The sequence below is a fragment of the Strongylocentrotus purpuratus genome, unplaced genomic scaffold, assembly GCF_000002235.5.
Source record: "Strongylocentrotus purpuratus isolate Spur 01 unplaced genomic scaffold, Spur_5.0 spur5_scaffold_13, whole genome shotgun sequence".
NCBI classification, from domain to species: Eukaryota; Metazoa; Echinodermata; class Echinoidea; order Camarodonta; family Strongylocentrotidae; genus Strongylocentrotus; species Strongylocentrotus purpuratus.
Window position 1 is genome coordinate 28,161,149 of NW_022145598.1, and position 18,936 is coordinate 28,180,084.

Consider the following 18,936-nt stretch of genomic DNA (forward strand, 5'->3'; position numbering starts at 1 on the left):
GACGTAATTATATGGAATCCGCCTGTCACTAACTCCAGTGTGTTTTTTAACAGATCTTGTTGCAACCATGAATGTAAATTCCTTTATTATACTGTATTACAGAGAACCTTGTACTTTTCTAAGGTTATTTACCATATTTTATTCTTTTCCTTTATAGTGTACAGAGGTTAAGAACTCAAATGCAATGGAGCTAGAGGGACTCCGGAGGGGCCTGCGGATACTTGACGATGCTGGTGTGTGTGATTGTACAAGGCATAGTGACAGATCGTCACATGCAGATAGCGAAGTTTCTCCGTGAGACGTACCAACAATTGATCACCGATATGATGTCTGGCACATTGCGAAAGGTAATTATTATATATATACTGAATTAATTCCAGCAAATGTATCTTATATACATGTTGGCTGAAATGATATTGTAGTTATGACTACTTTTGCAGGTTTAAATTTGCCTATATTTCCACTTTTGTGTATAGTAATTATTGAATTATGATATATTTTCTAAATTTAGAACACTCCAAGTAGCTCCTTGATATGTCACATATTGAATTGTCAATTGATCTCTTTTAGCTAATTCTTGCTCCTTTTTTTTTTTTTCTGCCTGTATATAATAGGGTTAAAGAAGAAGCTAAAAGCATTGGCCAAGATGAAGGACTGTGGATTGGTTCAAGATTGGTTGAGGGCCTTGGTAAACCATGTATACTGGACTGCTCTTCTACTCCGGATGGAGATAAGGATGTCATGAAAGCCAAGTATAGAGGGCTATGAACCACATCAGAAATCTTCACACAGATGAAAACCCAGAGTACACTGCTTGTGAACATGGTGATGACTATCCAGAGCGAGAATGGTTGCAGTCAGGTAAGCTACTTATGTATGATCTTTAAATAACAATTTACTTCAGTGGAATAAAACAGTTAACCCTTCACTGGTGCCTCAAGTTGTTCTTTTTGTTTGGATGTGGGTAAAATCCTTATTTATATGCATACGGTGTACATTTTTCACCCTCATTTACTTTGAAGATGTTTTGTCAAAATGCGAGCAAAATATTTACATTTATTTTAATAATGTACATTCAAGTTTAATTTAGTTCAATTTTGATCATGACATTCATATTTTTTTTTTTGCAATTTTCTAAATGATTAATATTCATTGTGGAATGAAAAAATAGTTTTGGCGAAGGGATGAGATGCTTGGAAATGCCGAGATCATGATTGCTAACTATTTAAATGAACTCTCCTTCACCTTTACCGCATATATTATATTCCCAATCTTATTACAGGTACAAAGGTGTACGACAAGCTTCGAGAGGAATGGCTGAGGACCAGACTGGTGAACGGCATTGGGATGATGTCCCCACATGCCCAAACCAGCAAGGTTGAATCATTCCACAACATCCTCCTTCACTTTTGCCCCAAGTTGCTTGTATACTCATATCAAGGGATGAAGTGCAGGTAAATTAGGCAATTAATTCATCAACATTATGCTCCCCTAATATAAATTTAACAAGAACGTCACAGAGGGCAGTGTTGTTTCTTCTTCTTCTTCTTTTGAATTTGATTTTATTGGTTTTATGTTTTAAAGTTATTATTTTCTTTTTGTTATAGCCAGGTTCTTTCTATTTCATATTTTGTTGGTTTTTTTTAATTTTTTTTATTTATTATTTGTAACACATGCTTTTTACACTAACTCTTGCCTTCACTTATTGGAGAGTAGGTAACGAGTTTATGATGATAGACATTACATTACCAAAAAGAAAAATCAACTGTCACAAGTATGTTATTCATGTGACCTTTATTTTTAACTTCACTCTTTTCAGATTATATTTGGCTGTCCTACATTGGAACGAAAATTGTGATAGAGCCCAGGCTGTTGATGCCGAAGGGAACCCAGTGTACAGGTTGAAGTATCCACGCTCGAAGGAAGGAGGCCACACAGTGGAGAGAGTGCTGACAGCTGGCACATGTGGTAAGTAGCCACATGTCTAGTGAATGATATCAATATTCAACAAAAGAGCTCAATTATATATAGAAATCTTTTATTACTTCATGATCAATAGAATTCAAATTAGTAGATTCTTGTGGCCTATATGCCCTTAATTTAATCTGTTGATAAATTGATAATTATAAACATGTATTGGGTTACTTTCTGCAAATGTGTAATATTGAATAGCAAGCAGAAACAGGCATATATGTCAGTCCCCAAGTCAGTGAACTACCTATTCAGCAAAGAACATGTGCATGCCATTGGGGTGATTTGGTGGTCATCACCTACAAATAGTGTGTAAAATTAGGTAATTCAATATTTGTGAGAAAAAGAGTTTCTTTTGTCTTATTTTTCTTTTTTTCCTTCCTTTTTTCCTCTTATCAAAGTGTATTTTTTTAACACCGTATAGATGAATTTTCAAGGTATAGTTTTGGATTTTATCTTGTAGGTTATGTGAAAGCCCTGATGAGAGTTGTCGTAGAACTGGTGGAAAACAGGGGAGCAGCTCAGAGACAACATGGAGGAGCTACAGCCTCAACCAGCACGGAGTGCCTCTCATCATCACCCCGACAATGGAGAAGCCGTGCAAGCTTTTGAACAACATCATCGCTTTGGCGATAGAAACTAGTTCTTTTGGTGATAGAAACTATGATGAATGTGTCAGCTACCTGAACATTAACCACTGATTGTTTTATTTCAGTACAATACATGTTTTTCATAGACCCTAAATTATGTTTATGCCAGTATAATTATGGAGAGTAACATGGAAGTACTCTTTGCAAGTGAGTAGTGGATTCCGATTCTATGTGAGTGTAAAGCACTATAAACTTGTCTGTAAGCTTGTACATACTTACACAAGCCAAAGTCCATGGTACACATCAATAGTCATTGGTTTTAATAGGTAAAATACTTATTAAATTTGTAAAACTTACATTTTTAGTTCAATTAAAAACAATTTCTGAAGCATATGCACTAGATTTCCATAAACACTAAGTAAATCACTGTTGATCATGAATTTGGCACCAAATATAATCTGATTTTTCTCACAGTCCTTCATCTTGGCCAATGCTTTTTGCTTCTTATTTGCAAAAAATAAAAAAATGCATTTTTTTTCTTCATCTAAACTGTTCTTATTCAAGAACCATTTGATGTATTGCACCAGATATGACTTTATTTTTTGTTTTTGATTTTTTCCCTTTTCTGCCGAGGTGAATTGTGTTATTCATTTTCAAAGTTAGTAGTTTTAAGATCATGCCATATTATCACAGAAGAGGAAACATTGTGATGATACTTCATCGCATCCATACTTTTTTTCCTAACAGCGGTTTCCTGTTTGTCCTAAAACCTGGTTATAAAAGATTGAAAAATAATCATCCTTGCAGATATAATAAAAATAGTCATCTATTCTGTAAACTTTACATAAAATAAGGATGAATGTAATGTACATGTTGCATCAAAGTTTTTGTTCCAATGGTGCATCATTTTGAAAATATTGCACAAACAGAGAAGAAAATGATTGGGGGGAAAAACCGTCAATGGGATGTTCTGAGAATATTTTGAGCAAAGGTAAACAAAAATTCATCTAAAGGAACACAAATCTTGTTTGTTTATTTCTATTATAGGTGTCTTGTAGGAAGCTTCATAATTTACAGATAATAATAATAATAATAATAATAATGTAACTTATATCGCGCCAAATCCACTCTGTGGAGTGCTCAAGGCGCGTGTAAACAGGAAAAAAGATCAAGACTTGAAAAGAAATGTTTTGAGATGAGTTTTGAAAGAATCAGAGGATAAACATTTTTTGATGTCTTCAGGAAGGCCATTCCATAATTTAGGACTAGAGTATGCAAAAGATCTTTCCCCCCACGTTTTGGTAATTTGGGGGTTACAAGAAAATTGGAAGTGGATGAGCGTAGAGGTCTTGCAGGAGTGTAGTTTTGGATTAGAGAGATAAGGTATTGAGGAGCAGAGCCGTGAACGCAATGAAAGGTGAGCAACAAAATTTGAAAACAATGCGATCTTTTACTGGGAGCCAGTGTAGCGACTGCAAAACTGGGGAAATGTGGGTACGCTTGGTGGTCAGAGAAACAATACGAGCTGCAGCGTTTTGAAGCTTCTGAAGCTTGGACACTAGATTCTGGGGTAGATTGATTAGGAGGGCATTGGCAAAATCAAGACGAGGAGGAAATCAGAGCATGAACTAATTTTTGGAAAGATGGAAATTGCTGTGAAAATGAGAGTGAGATAGAGAATGTGAAGGAAGAAGAGGGGTAAAGATAGATACCAATAGGGATAGAGTGAGAGATGTGAATGTGATGGATGGAAGAGGAGAAAGAGAGATTGTGAAAGAGTGAGAGATGGGAATGTGATGGATGGAAGAGGAGAAAGAGAGATTGTGAGAGATGGGAATGTGGAGGGTGGAGGAGGAAAAGAGAGGCAGAGGGAGAGAGTGAGAGATGGGAATGTGGAGGAAGAGGAGAAGGAGGGACAGAGTGAGAGATGGGAATGTGGAGGGTGGAAGAGGAGAAGGAGGGACAGAGTGAGAGATAGGAATGTGGAGGAGGAGAAAGAGAGGAGGGACAGAGTGAGAGATGGAAATATGGAAGAGGAAACAGAGAGAGGAAGTGGGATAGAGAGATGGGAATGTGGAGGGTGGAAGAGGAGAAAGAGAGAGGAAGAGGGACAGAGCGGGAGATAGGGTTAAGGTTTATCCTTTTTGGGAGGATAGATTTGATGCAAAATAAAGGATTTCCTGGATTATTACGATGCTTACCATTTATCACACATTTGAAATTTCGTCAACCGCAATTCCCTTCTCTTACTCTCATTATTTCTCTGTCTATCTTTGTTGTGTCCATGCTGTTATTTCTCTTTCTCTCAATTTCGTTTTCTCTTTCAATTTCATTTTCTCTTTCTCTCCCCTTTTCTGACTCGGCAGGTTGACTGTATATGAAATGCTCAAATTATTAAAACAAATTACATTGCAGGGTGTATAACAAAAAGAAGGAACAGGCATGTTGTGTTTTTTTTGTTTTTTGTTGTTGCTTGTTTATATAGATTTCAACATTCTTCCTCATAAGAAATCGTTGCTTGATCACAGTTTTGCAAAAGTTCGAATATCAGCTCTTGGAAATTAGAATCAAATGTCGAGATCAAAGTTCATAGCAACCATACCATCATGAGAAGTTCAAACAATAGTATTTGTGATGAATATGAATATGAAGATGAAAGCCGATGATCACAAATAACGTACAGAAGATGGCTGACAATCACATAGAAGATGACAGTCATTCAAAGTTCGCAAGACAATAGTTGATTTTACATCCTCATCTCAACCGACGCAGGATGGTCCCTTTGTACTGACCACGTCCATCAGGATACGCTTCCATTATTGAGGCATGGACACATGCTGGCAGTTGCACCCTGATGTCCTTCCCGAGCCAGCCCCAACACCATCTCACGACTTTCCTGTAGGCCACATACCTGTATTTTCTGTAAAATAAAAAGCAATAAAAAAATTTCATTATTTTTCTTAGGATAGATGATTTGATGTCAAAATATTAATTCTTTATTAATTAATTCAGGAAAATAAAAATGATTAAAAAAAACTAAAATGACCAAGGGTTAGTCATTGTTTGTCGGGCGGTGGGGGGCAACATTCAAAATCGCATATAAAGTTTGTGTTTCATAACTACAGATTATTGGGGGGGGGGGGGGGGTAACATGCTAAAACTCACAAATCGGTGGTCATTCTTGCCTATTTGTATACATTTCCTGAAAAAGTGCCCCGAAGCACCTGCAGATAAGGCAGCTAGTACACCAGTGGTCACCAGGCAAGAATTTTGGTCAAAACTAGTAATTCATCTGGCGGTGGCTCAATTCGTTTTGAAAAGTTTCACCCAATAAACTTTCAAAATCAATCCATTTATTTTTTTGCCCTTGCCAAAATGATGAAAAGGAGAAACATAACTTACTCATTGTTCCTGTCCCAAATGCTTTGGCTGCTCGGCGCCACCTATCTGTGTACTCCATCCATCCGATGTATAATGTTGTCGCATTTAGGATGGCCGGCTCAAACTCCTCAGAATCCACCAGACAACTTGAACCCTGTCGATCAGCCTCTGCCTTGACCTCTGCAATTTCATGACAACAGACACAATCACCTTCATTGAAAGATGGAGGCACACGACATCTTCCACATGTACACCTTGAAATACAGAAAGATTCAAACAAAAATCAATACACCTACTATAATTTTATAAATATTTTATTACAGCTTCCTGATAATATAAAAATGACATCGTTCTCGTAGTCGTAGTATGGTAAGAGTGCCCAAGGCAGTGCCTATGTCTGCGCACCCACGTAAATGCGCGATATTTATAGAACAAAACATCAAACTGACACCAATTTTCAATCTTAACCTCAACAATTCATTTAGATACCAAAATTTGTGAAAATAATTGGGAAGATTAAAAATGAGTTTTAGCAAGTTTCATTTGCCACCCTGAAAATTTCAATCATTGTCAAAAAAGAAAAGTCTGAACAGGGGGTTGTCCCTGGTATGAAACTTCACTGTGCTTGATTGAATTGCGTGCAAAATAGTGAGTGCGCAGACATGGGCACTTTTCAGTTTTGCTACACAAAATGACGAGCCCGTCTGAAATTCGTTAAAAAAAATGTTCTTGTGAATAATTTGTCGAGTTTTTTTGTTTCAGTAATCATTAGAATATGAAGAACGGAATAACAATGATGATTCTAAAAATAATATCTTACTGTGTAATGAAATCGAGGTCGAATTTTAGGTGCGCAGACATAGATCTAGAGAATCATTCTAACAAGTTAACTTTAGAATTAGACATGCCATTTATGACCGAGTCTAGAGATCTACGGTATTTGATTTCATTTTTGGGGGGAATAAATATTTAGAATGCACAACAAATTCAATAAGCTTATAAGTCTTAATTACCAATCCTCGACATTTTCATGAAGCCGATTTGCGTTGTTGGCCCTTCCAGCATCGCCAACATTTTGCCCAGGTTCACCACGAGGTAAAGGCTCATACTCCCACTCGACGATACGCCCGTGTTCTCCGGCGTCTGCATCACTTGCATCGCTGTCGGTATCACTGCTGCTGCCACTGTCCGGACTGTCACTACTACCACTGACACTGTCATTTTCACCGCTTTCCCCGCAACTGCCATCCTCCTCACACTCAAATTCCATAACTAAATCATCTTGTGCATCTGCCCTGACGACTGGGGTAGCCATTCTCTTTAGAAAGACTTCTCAAAACTTCTCAAACTTCAATCGATAAAATGCAGAAAGGATTCACGGTACCGTACCCTGCCCAGTTACCGCCCCCCTGTTACCAGTGGCTTATTAGACACAACGGCCGTCTTCCATCGCCCGAGTTTCTACGGTGCGCAATGAAGGCGTGCGACTAACTTGCCTATAGCAGCATACACGTTGTAAGGAACATGTGCACGAAATATGGTACACTGTCGATCGCCCATTTAACGGAGATACGCGAATGACGTCACTGTGCAGCAGTCAGCTATGCGCTTATTTAGGTGTGAATCAACCTTTTTAAAAACATCAAGTTCCTATTCAAAACGATCAGAAAAAAATATGGTGGAAATTTTACTTTTGTTTAAAGAGATATGGAAGTTTAAATTCCTGATGTTTTACCTGAGCAAATTTCTTGCGAAAATTATTATTTATAAAAAAGTTATCGAGGCTTGAACTCGGCCATGTCGCCCTGTGATGCCCCTGCCCTATTTCCGCCCACTCAAACACACGCGCTAGTTCAGTGTATGTACCGTGCGTTGTTTATGCTCTAACAGAGAAAAGGTTATCTGCCCGTGGTTTTTTAGTCTATTTGTGTGTTTTTAGGTCTGCGGTTGGTTTTTTGAAAGTGCACACTTCATTGTCTTTTTTCCATGATAAAACACTCGGTTTACTCCATAAAATCGCAACTCGAGAGTATGAAGAAGGTGAAGAATACACAAATACTATAAAACTACATTCGACCTATAAACAGTTTGTAAAATTGGAATTCACCCCCCCCCCCCCGTATATGTTGACCTACATTTTGCAAATAAAAGAAAGATCATAAATGAGATAACATGGTCACCAGGCATAAAACTCTTTACTGGGATTACAGCCATGCAGTTGTCAAAATCTGCCAGACGGAATGTTGTTTCACTTTTTGATGAGCAATCATAACCGTGCTACTAAACTTAACATTTTGCAGGCTCACTTGCATGGTCTACAAAATAATCATTTAGAGGTGGCCATTCATTTTTTGTTGAGTTTACAACCAGAAAATAAAATTCAGTGTAAATTGAGTAGCTGTTTATTTATTGCCCTTTGAAGGTTCTAGGTCAATTACCCTTGGGCATGTCACCCCCGGCCAATTAGCGGTACAATAATTACCCCAAGGACGATTACCCCCCCCCCCCCCCGAGGACAACCACCCCGAGGAAGTTACTCCCCCCCGAAAAATTACCCTCTAGGACAATTATTACCCCCCCCGTGGACAATTAAACCCCCAGAGGACAATTACCACCCCCTGAAATTAATGATCCCCCTAAAAATTACCCAACTAATTATCGAGGTTGACTTCCCCCTGTTCAGTATGAACAGGGGGTAGTCCTCGGGGCGGTTGTCCTTGGTTGTCCCAGGGGAGCATTGTCCTATATAGGGGTTAAGTTTCAGGGGGTGGGGGGGGGGGGGACTCTTTTCCGGGGGTAGCTCGTCGAGGCACGGTAATTGTCCTTAGGGGTAATTATCTTTGGGGGTAGTTTTCCGGGGGGTAATGGTAGGCGAATAAGGTGGGAGGCTGAGATTGAACCCCCCCCCCCCCCCGAAGAATGTTGCAATGATGTTTGGCCGTTCGTTCGATCGAGGAACCGACAATTTCTGGTAACGATGTGGTAATGTGATAATCATGCAGTTAAATTTTGTGACAAAATTATATATGATTGATTAATGTTGCAAAAAATGCTTGAAGTTCGGTTCTCCAAAAGTGATCCCGATGACAACTAAGTCCGGCTTTTAAAAAAGTTGCCAGGTTTGGTAGATTTGCAAAAAGTTTGTATTTATGTTCTATGTCGCTGAAGCTTGTGTCGCCTTTCAATCCAGCGTCGTGGCTTTGTAGCGAAAAGAGTGCTTGTTTCTGATACGATACAGGATGCAGGCATGTATTAGTTTTTGTTTTAATTAATTTAGTTTAATTTATTCCCTCAATTTTCTTCGATTACACCCCCTCCTTTCCCCGATTTTTTTTTAGTCTCCCTCTTCACTTTTACATCCTTTTTCTTAGTGCTTCTATACATTAGGCTATAATATCTTTTTTCAAATGTTTGTGTGTTATATATTTTTGCCAACACGGACCATGACATTTTCGCTGCTATCAAATTTCCGTCAGCTGACTGTGAATAAAATAAATGTTGTTTTATGTGAAATAAACCTATATGAATGGCTATCGAAAGAGTAGTATAAAACTATAAATGATACATTTCACAAGGGCCTATACGCCTGTCAGCCTTTCAAATGGCTAGGGTAATTCTTATATACGTTGTTAGTTTGCTAAAGTTTTATGGCGAATAAAAGGTGAACATTTTTTTATCTCTATCCATCACATTAATATCTCTCGGCAATAAAATGAATGAATATTGAATGAATAAATAAATAGATGAATTATGTAGAAGATGTGGGGGAGGGGGTATAGTGCCAAATTTAGAGAAGGGCAATACATTGCAGGACATGATTTGAGTTGTTCTCGGTAATGTCAACAAAATACTTATACAATAGCTTTCAACCCTCTTTGGATGTTGAAGTGGCAAAAACGTGACTGGTGACCCCCCCCCCCCCTACCACCACTCCTTTTGCATTAATTATTATACTACATTATTTTGCACAAAAAAAAACCCTGACTTTCTATGGAAGTGAATCGACAACTTCGTTTTTAAGATCATTTCGGAAAGTTTTGTCTTTCAAGTTGGCTATAATTATTATTGAATGCATTATCAAAATATAATACTGCATAATTTAGAACAAGTGGAAAACAAAAAACACAACAACTTGAAGTCTTAAACAAATAATCAAAAAGGAAACCACATTTGCGTTATAGACCTATATACCCTAAAATTGTAATGATGATGATTTAGACGATGTCGGCGATGATGATAATTCTAATGACAATATTGCTAGATGCTTTTTCCAACCAATTATTATGCCTAAAAATATACGCTAATTTATTTTTGAATCAAGATTTGAGAGATGTCGAGAATAGTTTGCATTTAAAAATAAAAAAAATGAAGCACCATTACTTTCTTTTACAATATGTTCACTTTGATAGTGGTTATAGTTTTTTTTTAAATTAAATTCTTTCACCCTAGTGGTTAATTTAAAAATGATTAGCGATATGTTAAGTGACTTTAGTCAGATTTGTCTGATTACCATTATTAAAACATTAAAGACAAGTCACAGGATTTTCCCGGAAAGGCAGTTACAGAATTTTCCCAGATCAGAAAGTGGTGAATAACAGTGAACAGACATTATTAGTAGGCCTACAGAGGCAAAAGAAGAAATACAGAAAGAAATATCAATTATCAAAATATCATGTAGATCAAATTCTACTGGGAAGCAATTTTATTTGGCCTAACGTTTACCCGAGATGTCTCCCTTTTCTATACTTTTGATGCGCGTCCACCATCGGGACGAATTAGGGCAGGTCTAGGCGAAAATAGGCAAGGAAAATGCCTCACGCAGACGGCGCACTACGGACAATTGCTTACGATTTCAGGCATAAGAATGGCATGGTTGGATTCGCTAGAATTTCGGCTACAAATTGATATACATTAGCGCCTGTATAATTCATTTTCAGAAAAGTTATCTAAGAAAAACTGCCTATCGGGCGGATACCGGGCAGGGTACGGTACTGTAGCTGCTGCTGCTCCTATAGTATTAAATACAACCCACTGATCTCTACGGAAAAATCATGTTGTTGTTGTTGTTGTTTTAGTTTTAAGGGCGTGTGTCATTCAATTATGAATATTTACGAATCTTCTGATTCTTGTCCTAAAATCATATATAATTGATGGTTTTTAAAACGGTATCATTTGAATTTCCATTTCCAAGCATTATTTTGAACTGTCCCGAAATTGTTTTCCTTTCTTGAAATCAGACTACAGCCCCAGCCTATTCTTTTCTTATGCATGGGGATATTGAAAGGCCTTGTCCTCTCAGACAAGGATAAATAGCTTATTCAGTATGCTACCTTTAGAGACAATACTTTAAAATAATGCTGTCATTGTTGCAATGTCAGGAATGCTATTATTACCTCTTTGGTAATCCACGTATTTGAAGGGAGGGTCGGATTTGTTTTCTTCAATTCATTAATTGATGCCATATCTGAAAGAGCTGAGTAGTTTGTTACGTAACTATTCAAAAATTGCAGGTGCAAGCTATTGAAAAGCCAAGCTTCCTTTATTCATTGGTGCCCTTTTATAGAATTCGTAGCGTATACTAAATTAATAGACCCGTGTTCTATTCATCATGCTATGTCAGGGCAGTAACCTATTGTCATATCACTTTAAGTTAAAGTCAGTAGTTTGCAGAATAAATGAAAATAACATAAAACATCCTAATATATCAGTAACTGAAAGAAAAAAATTAGGGGCAATCTTGACAACATCGGACTACAAAAAATAATAAATATGCCTCCCGAAAGCGTGAAATCAGTAAATCGGCATATTTTGTAAAGTCATTAACATGCAGAAAGTGTTAACAACAAACGAACCAGAGAATGGCACTGAGGCAAAGTGGTCTTGTGGATAAGACTGATCGCATCACAATGTAATGTATCCGGTTCGACTCCCAGCTTCTCCTTTATTTTTTTTATTATTATTTTTCTTCACCCCATGATACTGACTTTCCATCTCTTTTTAAAGGGGTCACCCCCCACCTTCTAAACAAAGGAGTAAATAACATGTGATACTCTTTTCTTTTTTTTTAAGGGCGACTTTTGAATTACTTAGTCGTTAGAATACATCTTTTGCTACATCTACAACAATAAGTATCAATATGAAAAAATACATAGAGATTGGCAGTGTGACACATTTAATTTAGTCTAGTGGATAGGCAATTGCCTGGTAACTGGAAGGTATCGGGTTCGACACACAGCAAGTGCTTTAAAAAAAAAAATCTTTGTAATAGAAAAACTTATGTTAAACCCCCTTTTTTTTTTTATCTCACTCAAAGTCCATACTTATTGCTATTCTTTTAATTGATTGATACAATTTTTTTAATTTTTTTTTTTTTTTGGGGGGGGCCGGGGGGGGGGGGGGGGTAGCTGGCGGTCGGTAGCGGTAGCCACAGAGCCATGTTCATTTTTAAAACAAGATTCAAGAGCATCTTATTGCCAGGTCAACAACGTTTTTTTACATTTTCAATCCTAATTTCCTCGTTTAAATCACTCTCTACTGTCCCGTACTATCCTTTTCCAGTCTGTATACAACTTATTTGTAGCATGCATGCAATGAACGGTGTTTTACTCCTCCTATAAATTTAATAAAAGCGCCCTAATCTTGCACGAGGTGAGACAAAGGGCCTTTTACATTTGAAAGCATTCACCCCACCTCGCCTGTATACCCGAGCAAAATTAAATAGTGCTCAACAATAAAAACCCCCAGTCTTGGGTCAAGAGGTCTATTTGTTTGTTTATTTAGTTATTGTTGTTAATTGACAGTGTACTATTACATATCAGGTATATTAGATACTCTGTTTTAAATACAATCAATTAGACTGTCGAGCAATGAATTATCTTCTGATTCTTGTCCTAAAATCATATCTAATTACTGGTTTTTAAAACGGTATCATTTGAATTTCCATTCCCAGCATTATTTTGAACTGTCCCGAAATTGTTTTCCTTTCTTGAAATCAGACTACAGCCCCAGCCTAATCTTTTCTTATGCATGGGGATATTGAAAGGCCTTGTCCTCTCAGACAAGGATAAATAGCTTATTCAGCAGGCTACCTTTAGGGACAATACTTTAAAATAATGCTGTCATTGTTGCAATGTCAGGAATGCTATTATTACCTCTTTGGTAATCCACGTATTTGCCAAAAGTATTCGCTCAATGAAGGGAGGGTCGGATTTTTTTTCTTCAATTCATTAATTGATGCCATGTCTGAAAGAGCTGAGTAGTTTGTTACGTAACTATTCAAAAATTGCAGGTGCAAGCTATTGAAAAGCCAAGCTTCCTTTATTCATTGGTGCCCTTTTATAGAATTCGTAGCGTATACTAAATTGAATAGACCCGTGTTCTATTCATTATGCAATGTCAGGGCAGTAACCTATTGTCATATCACTTTAAGTTAAAGTCAGTAGTTTGCAAATAAATGAAAATAACATAAAACCTCCCTAATATATCAGTAACTGAAAGAAAAAAATTAGGGGCAATCTTGACAACATCGGACTACAAAAAAAATAATAAATATGCCTCCCGAAAGCGTGAAATCAGTAAATCGGCATATTTTGTAAAGTCATTAACAGCTAGCTGGCAATCGACAGCTAGCTGGCAATCGACAGCGTAGCCTGGCGGCGGTAGTAGCGGGTAGCCCCAAAGCCATGTCCATTTAAAAAGCATTCAAGAGCCTCTTATTGCTAGGTTTACAACGTTGTTTTACATTTGCAATTATAATTTCCTAGTTTTATTCACTCTCTACAGTCCCGTACTATCCCTTTTTCAGTCTGTAAACAACTTTGCAACACGAAAACAATGATGAACAGGGTTTTACTTCTCGTATAAATTTATTAGAAGTGCCCTATATCATTTTGCACGAAGTGATACAAAGGGCCTTTCAAATTTAAGTCTATTGAAAGCATTCCCCCACCTAGCCTGTATGACCGAGCAGAATCATTTAGTGCTCAACAATAAAAATCCACAGTCTTGGCTAAAGAGGTCCATTATTTGTTTGTTTATTTAGTTATTTTATTTAATTGACATTGTACAGTACTATTAAATATCAGGTATATTGGATGCTCTGTTTTAAATACAGTCAAGATTGCCGAGCAATGAATTACATCCTGCTTCTTGTCCTCAAACCATATCTTTCTGGTTTTTAAAACGGTATCATTTGAATTTCCATTTCCAAGCATTATTTTGAACTGTCCCGAAATTGGTTTCCTTTCTTGAAATCAGACTACAGCCCCAGTCTAAAGTGCTTGTCCTCCCAGACAAGGACAAAGAGCCTCTTCGGTAGGTTTAGGGACAATGCATCAAAATAACGCGGTCATTGTTGCAATGTCAGGAATGCTATTATTACCTCCTCTTTGGTAATCCTCGCATTTGACCAAACAAAATTCACTCAATGAAGGGAGGGTCAGGTTTGTTTTCAATTCACTAATATTATTGATGCCATGTCAGAAAGAGCTGAGTAGTTTGTTACGTAACTATTCAAAAATTGCAGGTGCAAGCTATTGAAAACAGAATCGAATAGCCAAGCTTCCCTATTCATTGGTGCCCTGTTATAGAATTCGTAGCATATACTGAATTGAATAGACCCGTGTTCTATTCATTATACTATGTGAGGGCAGTGGCCTCTTGTCATATCACTTTAAGTTTAAGTCAGCAGTTTGCAAATTAAATGAAATAAACATAAAACCTCACTATTATATCAGTAATATCAGTAACTGAAAGAAAAAAATACGGGCAATCTTGACAACATCGGACTACAAAAATGATGATAATAATGCATCCCGAAAGCGTCAAATCAGTAAATCGGCACATTTTGTAAAGTCATTAGCATGCAGAAAGTGTTAACAACAAAAAGCGAACCAGTTATCACGGTGAGGCAAAATGGTCTTGTGGATAAAAGTGATCACTTCACAATGCAATGTACTCGGTTCGAGTCTCAGTTTCTCCTTTATATAAACCCATGTTATTTTTTTTTCTTCACTCCATAATATTGACTTGTCATCTCTTTTTTAAAGGGGACACCCCCCCCCCCTCAACAAAGAAAAAATAGCATGTAATACTCTTTCTTTAACAAGCGACTCTCTGAATTAGTCAGAAAACATCTTTTGCTACATCTACAACAATTAGTGTAAGTATGAAGAATACATGAAGATTAGCAATGTGACACTTTAGTCTAGTGGGTAGGCAATCGTCTGATAACTGGAAGGTATCGGGTTCGACCCCCAGCTGTTGCGTTTTTTTCTTTTGCTACATCTACAACAATAAGTATAAGTATGAAAAAAAAACATGGAGATTAGCAATGTGACACTTTAGTCTAGTGGGTAGGCAATCGCCTGGTAACTGGAAGGTATCGGGTTCGACCCCCAGCTGTTGCGTTTTTTTCTTTTGCTACATCTACAACAATAAGTATAAGTATGAAAAAAAAAAACATGGAGATTAGCAATGTGACACTTTAGTCTAGTGGGTAGGCAATCGCCTGGTAACTGGAAGGTATCGGGTTCGACACCCAGCTGTTGCTTTTTTTTAATCTTTGAAAAAGAAAAACTGATGTCAAACCCATTTTGATCTCACTCAAAGTCCATATTTATTGCTATTCTCTTATTAATCTATACAATGAGCTTGCAATTAACTTGTAATGGAGCAAGGTAAAGTATTATATTTACGAAGTACAAGAAGGACAGGAATCCTGTTTTATCTATTTATCAAACATTATTACATTCAATACTTTTTCAGTCCCAATAAGAGAGAGAGAGAGAGAGAGAGAAAGAGAAAGAGAGCCAGAAAGAGACAAGTGAAGAGAACCCAATACACCTCATCAGTGTAATAAAGTCTGATGATCTTAATCTACATACTTACTTCAAATATTTTGCCGGGCAGATATTATTATTTATAAAAACAAACCAATTTTGGAGTTTTATAATAAATATTATTGTTGTTGTTGTTGTTGATGTAAAACAATGAGAAAATAGGGACCTTTTGCGGGGGGGGGGGAGCAATGTAGAAAAAAACTACAGGGGAGCCTTGGGATTTTTATTTGGGGGGGGGGGGTGGGTATCGGCGCGGATTCAGGATTTCTTAGGGGGGGCCCAAACTTGAAATCAATTTGAAATTTAATGTGCTGAAATAAAAAAAAATCGTGCCGGCCGATATTTCACTCAGTGGGTAGAGGGGGAAGGGGGAGGGGGGGGGGGGGGGGGTAGAGAGCACTATTTTTTTGTTTGGCCGTCGAAAATTTGAAAAATCACCCCCCCCCCCCCCCCACATTAATCGCCAGGGGGGTCCCATCTAGACAGCAATCGACAGCTAGCTGGCAATCGACAGCTAGCTGGCAATCGACAGCTAGCTGGCAATCGACAGCTAGCTGGCAATCGACAGCGTAGCCTTGCGGCGGTAGCGGGTAGCCCCAAAGCCATGTCCATTTAAAAACTGCATTCAAGAGCCTCTTATTGCTAGGTTTACAACGTTGTTTTACATTTGCAATTATAATTTCCTAGTTTTATTCACTCTCTACAGTCCCGTACTATCCCTTTTTCAGTCTGTAAACAACTTTGCAACACGAAAACAATGATGAACAGGGTTTTACTTCTCGTATAAATTTATTAGAAGTGCCCTATGTCATTTTGCACGAAGTGATACAAAGGGCCTTTCAAATTTAAGTCTATTGAAAGCATTCCCCCACCTAGCCTGTATGACCGAGCAGAATCATTTAGTGCTCAACAATAAAAATCCACAGTCTTGGCTAAAGAGGTCCATTATTTGTTTGTTTATTTAGTTATTTTATTTAATTGACATTGTACAGTACTATTAAATATCAGGTATATTGGATGCTCTGTTTTAAATACAGTCAAGATTGCCGAGCAATGAATTACATCCTGCTTCTTGTCCTCAAACCATATCTTTCTGGTTTTTAAAACGGTATCATTTGAATTTCCATTTCCAAGCATTATTTTGAACTGTCCCGAAATTGGTTTCCTTTCTTGAAATCAGACTACAGCCCCAGTCTAAAGTGCTTGTCCTCCCAGACAAGGACAAAGAGCCTCTTCGGTAGGTTTAGGGACAATGCATCAAAATAACGCGGTCATTGTTGCAATGTCAGGAATGCTATTATTACCTCCTCTTTGGTAATCCTCGCATTTGACCAAACAAAAGTCACTCAATGAAGGGAGGGTCAGGTTTTTTTTCAATTCACTAATATTATTGATGCCATGTCAGAAAGAGCTGAGTAGTTTGTTACGTAACTATTCAAAATTGCAGGTGCAAGCTATTGAAAACAGAATCGAATAGCCAAGCTTCCCTATTCATTGGTGCCCTGTTATAGAATTCGTAGCATATACTGAATTGAATAGACCCGTGTTCTATTCATTATACTATGTGAGGGCAGTGGCCTCTTGTCATATCACTTTAAGTTTAAGTCAGCAGTTTGCAAATTAAATGAAATAAACATAAAACCTCACTATTATATCAGTAATATCAGTAACTGAAAGAAAAAAAATACGGGCAATCTTGACAACATCGGACTACAAAAATGATGATAATAATGCATCCCGAAAGCGTCAAATCAGTAAATCGGCACATTTTGTAAAGTCATTAGCATGCAGAAAGTGTTAACAACAAAAAGCGAACCAGTTATCACGGTGAGGCAAAATGGTCTTGTGGATAAAAGTGATCACTTCACAATGCAATGAACTCGGTTCGAGTCTCAGTTTCTCCTTTATATAAACCCATGTTATTTTTTTTTCTTCACTCCATAATATTGACTTGTCATCTCTTTTTTAAAGGGGACACCCCCCCCCCCCTCAACAAAGAAAAAATAGCATGTAATACTCTTTCTTTAACAAGCGACTCTCTGAATTAGTCAGAAAACATCTTTTGCTACATCTACAACAATTAGTGTAAGTATGAAGAATACATGAAGATTAGCAATGTGACACTTTAGTCTAGTGGGTAGGCAATCGTCTGATAACTGGAAGGTATCGGGTTCGACCCCCAGCTGTTGCGTTTTTTTTCTTTTGCTACATCTATAACAATAAGTATAAGTATGAAAAAAAAACATGGAGATTAGCAATGTGACACTTTAGTCTAGTGGGTAGGCAATCGCCTGGTAATGGAAGGTATCGGGTTCGACCCCCAGCTGTTGCGTTTTTTTCTTTTGCTACATCTACAACAATAAGTATAAGTATGAAAAAAAAAACATGGAGATTAGCAATGTGACACTTTAGTCTAGTGGGTAGGCAATCGCCTGGTAACTGGAAGGTATCGGGTTCGACACCCAGCTGTTGCTTTTTTTTTAATCTTTGAAAAAGAAAAACTGATGTCAAACCCATTTTGATCTCACTCAAAGTCATATTTATTGCTATTCTCTTAATTGATCTATACAATGAGCTTGCAATTAACTTGTAAGCAAGGTAAAGTATTATATTTACGAAGTACAAGAAGGACAGGAATCCTGTTTTATCTATTTATCAAACATTATTACATTCAATACTTTTTCAGTCCCAATAAGAGAGAGAGAGAGAGAGAGAGAAAGAGAAAGAGAGCCAGAAAGAGACAAGTGAAGAGAACCCAATACACCTCATCAGTGTAATAAAGTCTGATGATCTTAATCTACATACTTACTTCAAATATTTTGCCGGGCAGATATTATTATTTATAAAAACAAACCAATTTTGGAGTTTTATAATAAATATTATTGTTGTTGTTGTTGTTGATGTAAAACAATGAGAAAATAGGGACCTTTTGCGGGGGGGGGGGGAGCATGTAGAAAAAAACTACAGGGGAGCCTTGGGATTTTTATTTGGGGGGGGGGGTGGGTATCGGCGCGGATTCAGGATTTCTTAGGGGGGGGCCCAAACTTGAAATCAATTTGAAATTTAATGTGCTGAAATAAAAAAAAATCGTGCCGGCCGATATTTCACTCAGTGGTAGAGGGGGAAGGGGGAGGGGGGGGGGGGGGGGGTAGAGA

General features: G+C 37.6%; 2 protein-coding genes across 2 annotated transcripts; one reads left to right on the top strand and one right to left on the bottom strand.

The window, feature by feature from the left end:
- Positions 1-749: 749 nt before the first annotated feature.
- LOC115923088 lies at positions 750-3,086 on the top strand. The gene is made up of 4 exons (XM_030983284.1): positions 750-861; positions 1,283-1,454; positions 1,820-1,968; positions 2,435-3,086. The coding sequence occupies exons 1-4, from the start codon at positions 765-767 to the stop codon at positions 2,581-2,583; spliced, it is 567 nt and encodes a 188-aa protein (XP_030839144.1). The 5' UTR covers positions 750-764; the 3' UTR covers positions 2,584-3,086.
- Positions 3,087-5,020: 1,934 nt separating this feature from the next.
- On the bottom strand, positions 5,021-7,320 carry LOC115923089. Its single transcript, XM_030983285.1, has 3 exons — positions 6,956-7,320; positions 5,964-6,196; positions 5,021-5,481 (listed from the first exon to the last, which is right to left on the bottom strand). Exons 1-3 carry the CDS (start codon positions 7,255-7,257, stop codon positions 5,447-5,449), a joined length of 570 nt encoding a protein of 189 aa, XP_030839145.1. The 5' UTR covers positions 7,258-7,320; the 3' UTR covers positions 5,021-5,446.
- Between the last annotated feature and the right edge of the window lie 11,616 nt (positions 7,321-18,936).

Bases quoted from the DNA above. Each gene is read 5' to 3' on its own strand.
- LOC115923089 (XM_030983285.1), bottom strand. From the start codon at position 7,257: ATGGCTACCCCAGTCGTCAGGGCAGATGCACAAGATGATTTAGTTATG. The intron at 6,197-6,955 runs GTAATTAAGACT...CTGTATTTCAAG, and splicing joins CATGAAAATGTCGAGGATTG to GTGTACATGTGGAAGATGTC. The intron at 5,482-5,963 runs GTAAGTTATGTT...TTTATTTTACAG, and splicing joins ATTTGGGACAGGAACAATGA to AAAATACAGGTATGTGGCCT.
- LOC115923088 (XM_030983284.1), top strand. From the start codon at position 765: ATGAACCACATCAGAAATCTTCACACAGATGAAAACCCAGAGTACACT. The intron at 1,455-1,819 runs GTAAATTAGGCA...CACTCTTTTCAG, and splicing joins TATCAAGGGATGAAGTGCAG to ATTATATTTGGCTGTCCTAC. The intron at 1,969-2,434 runs GTAAGTAGCCAC...TTTATCTTGTAG, and splicing joins GCTGACAGCTGGCACATGTG to GTTATGTGAAAGCCCTGATG.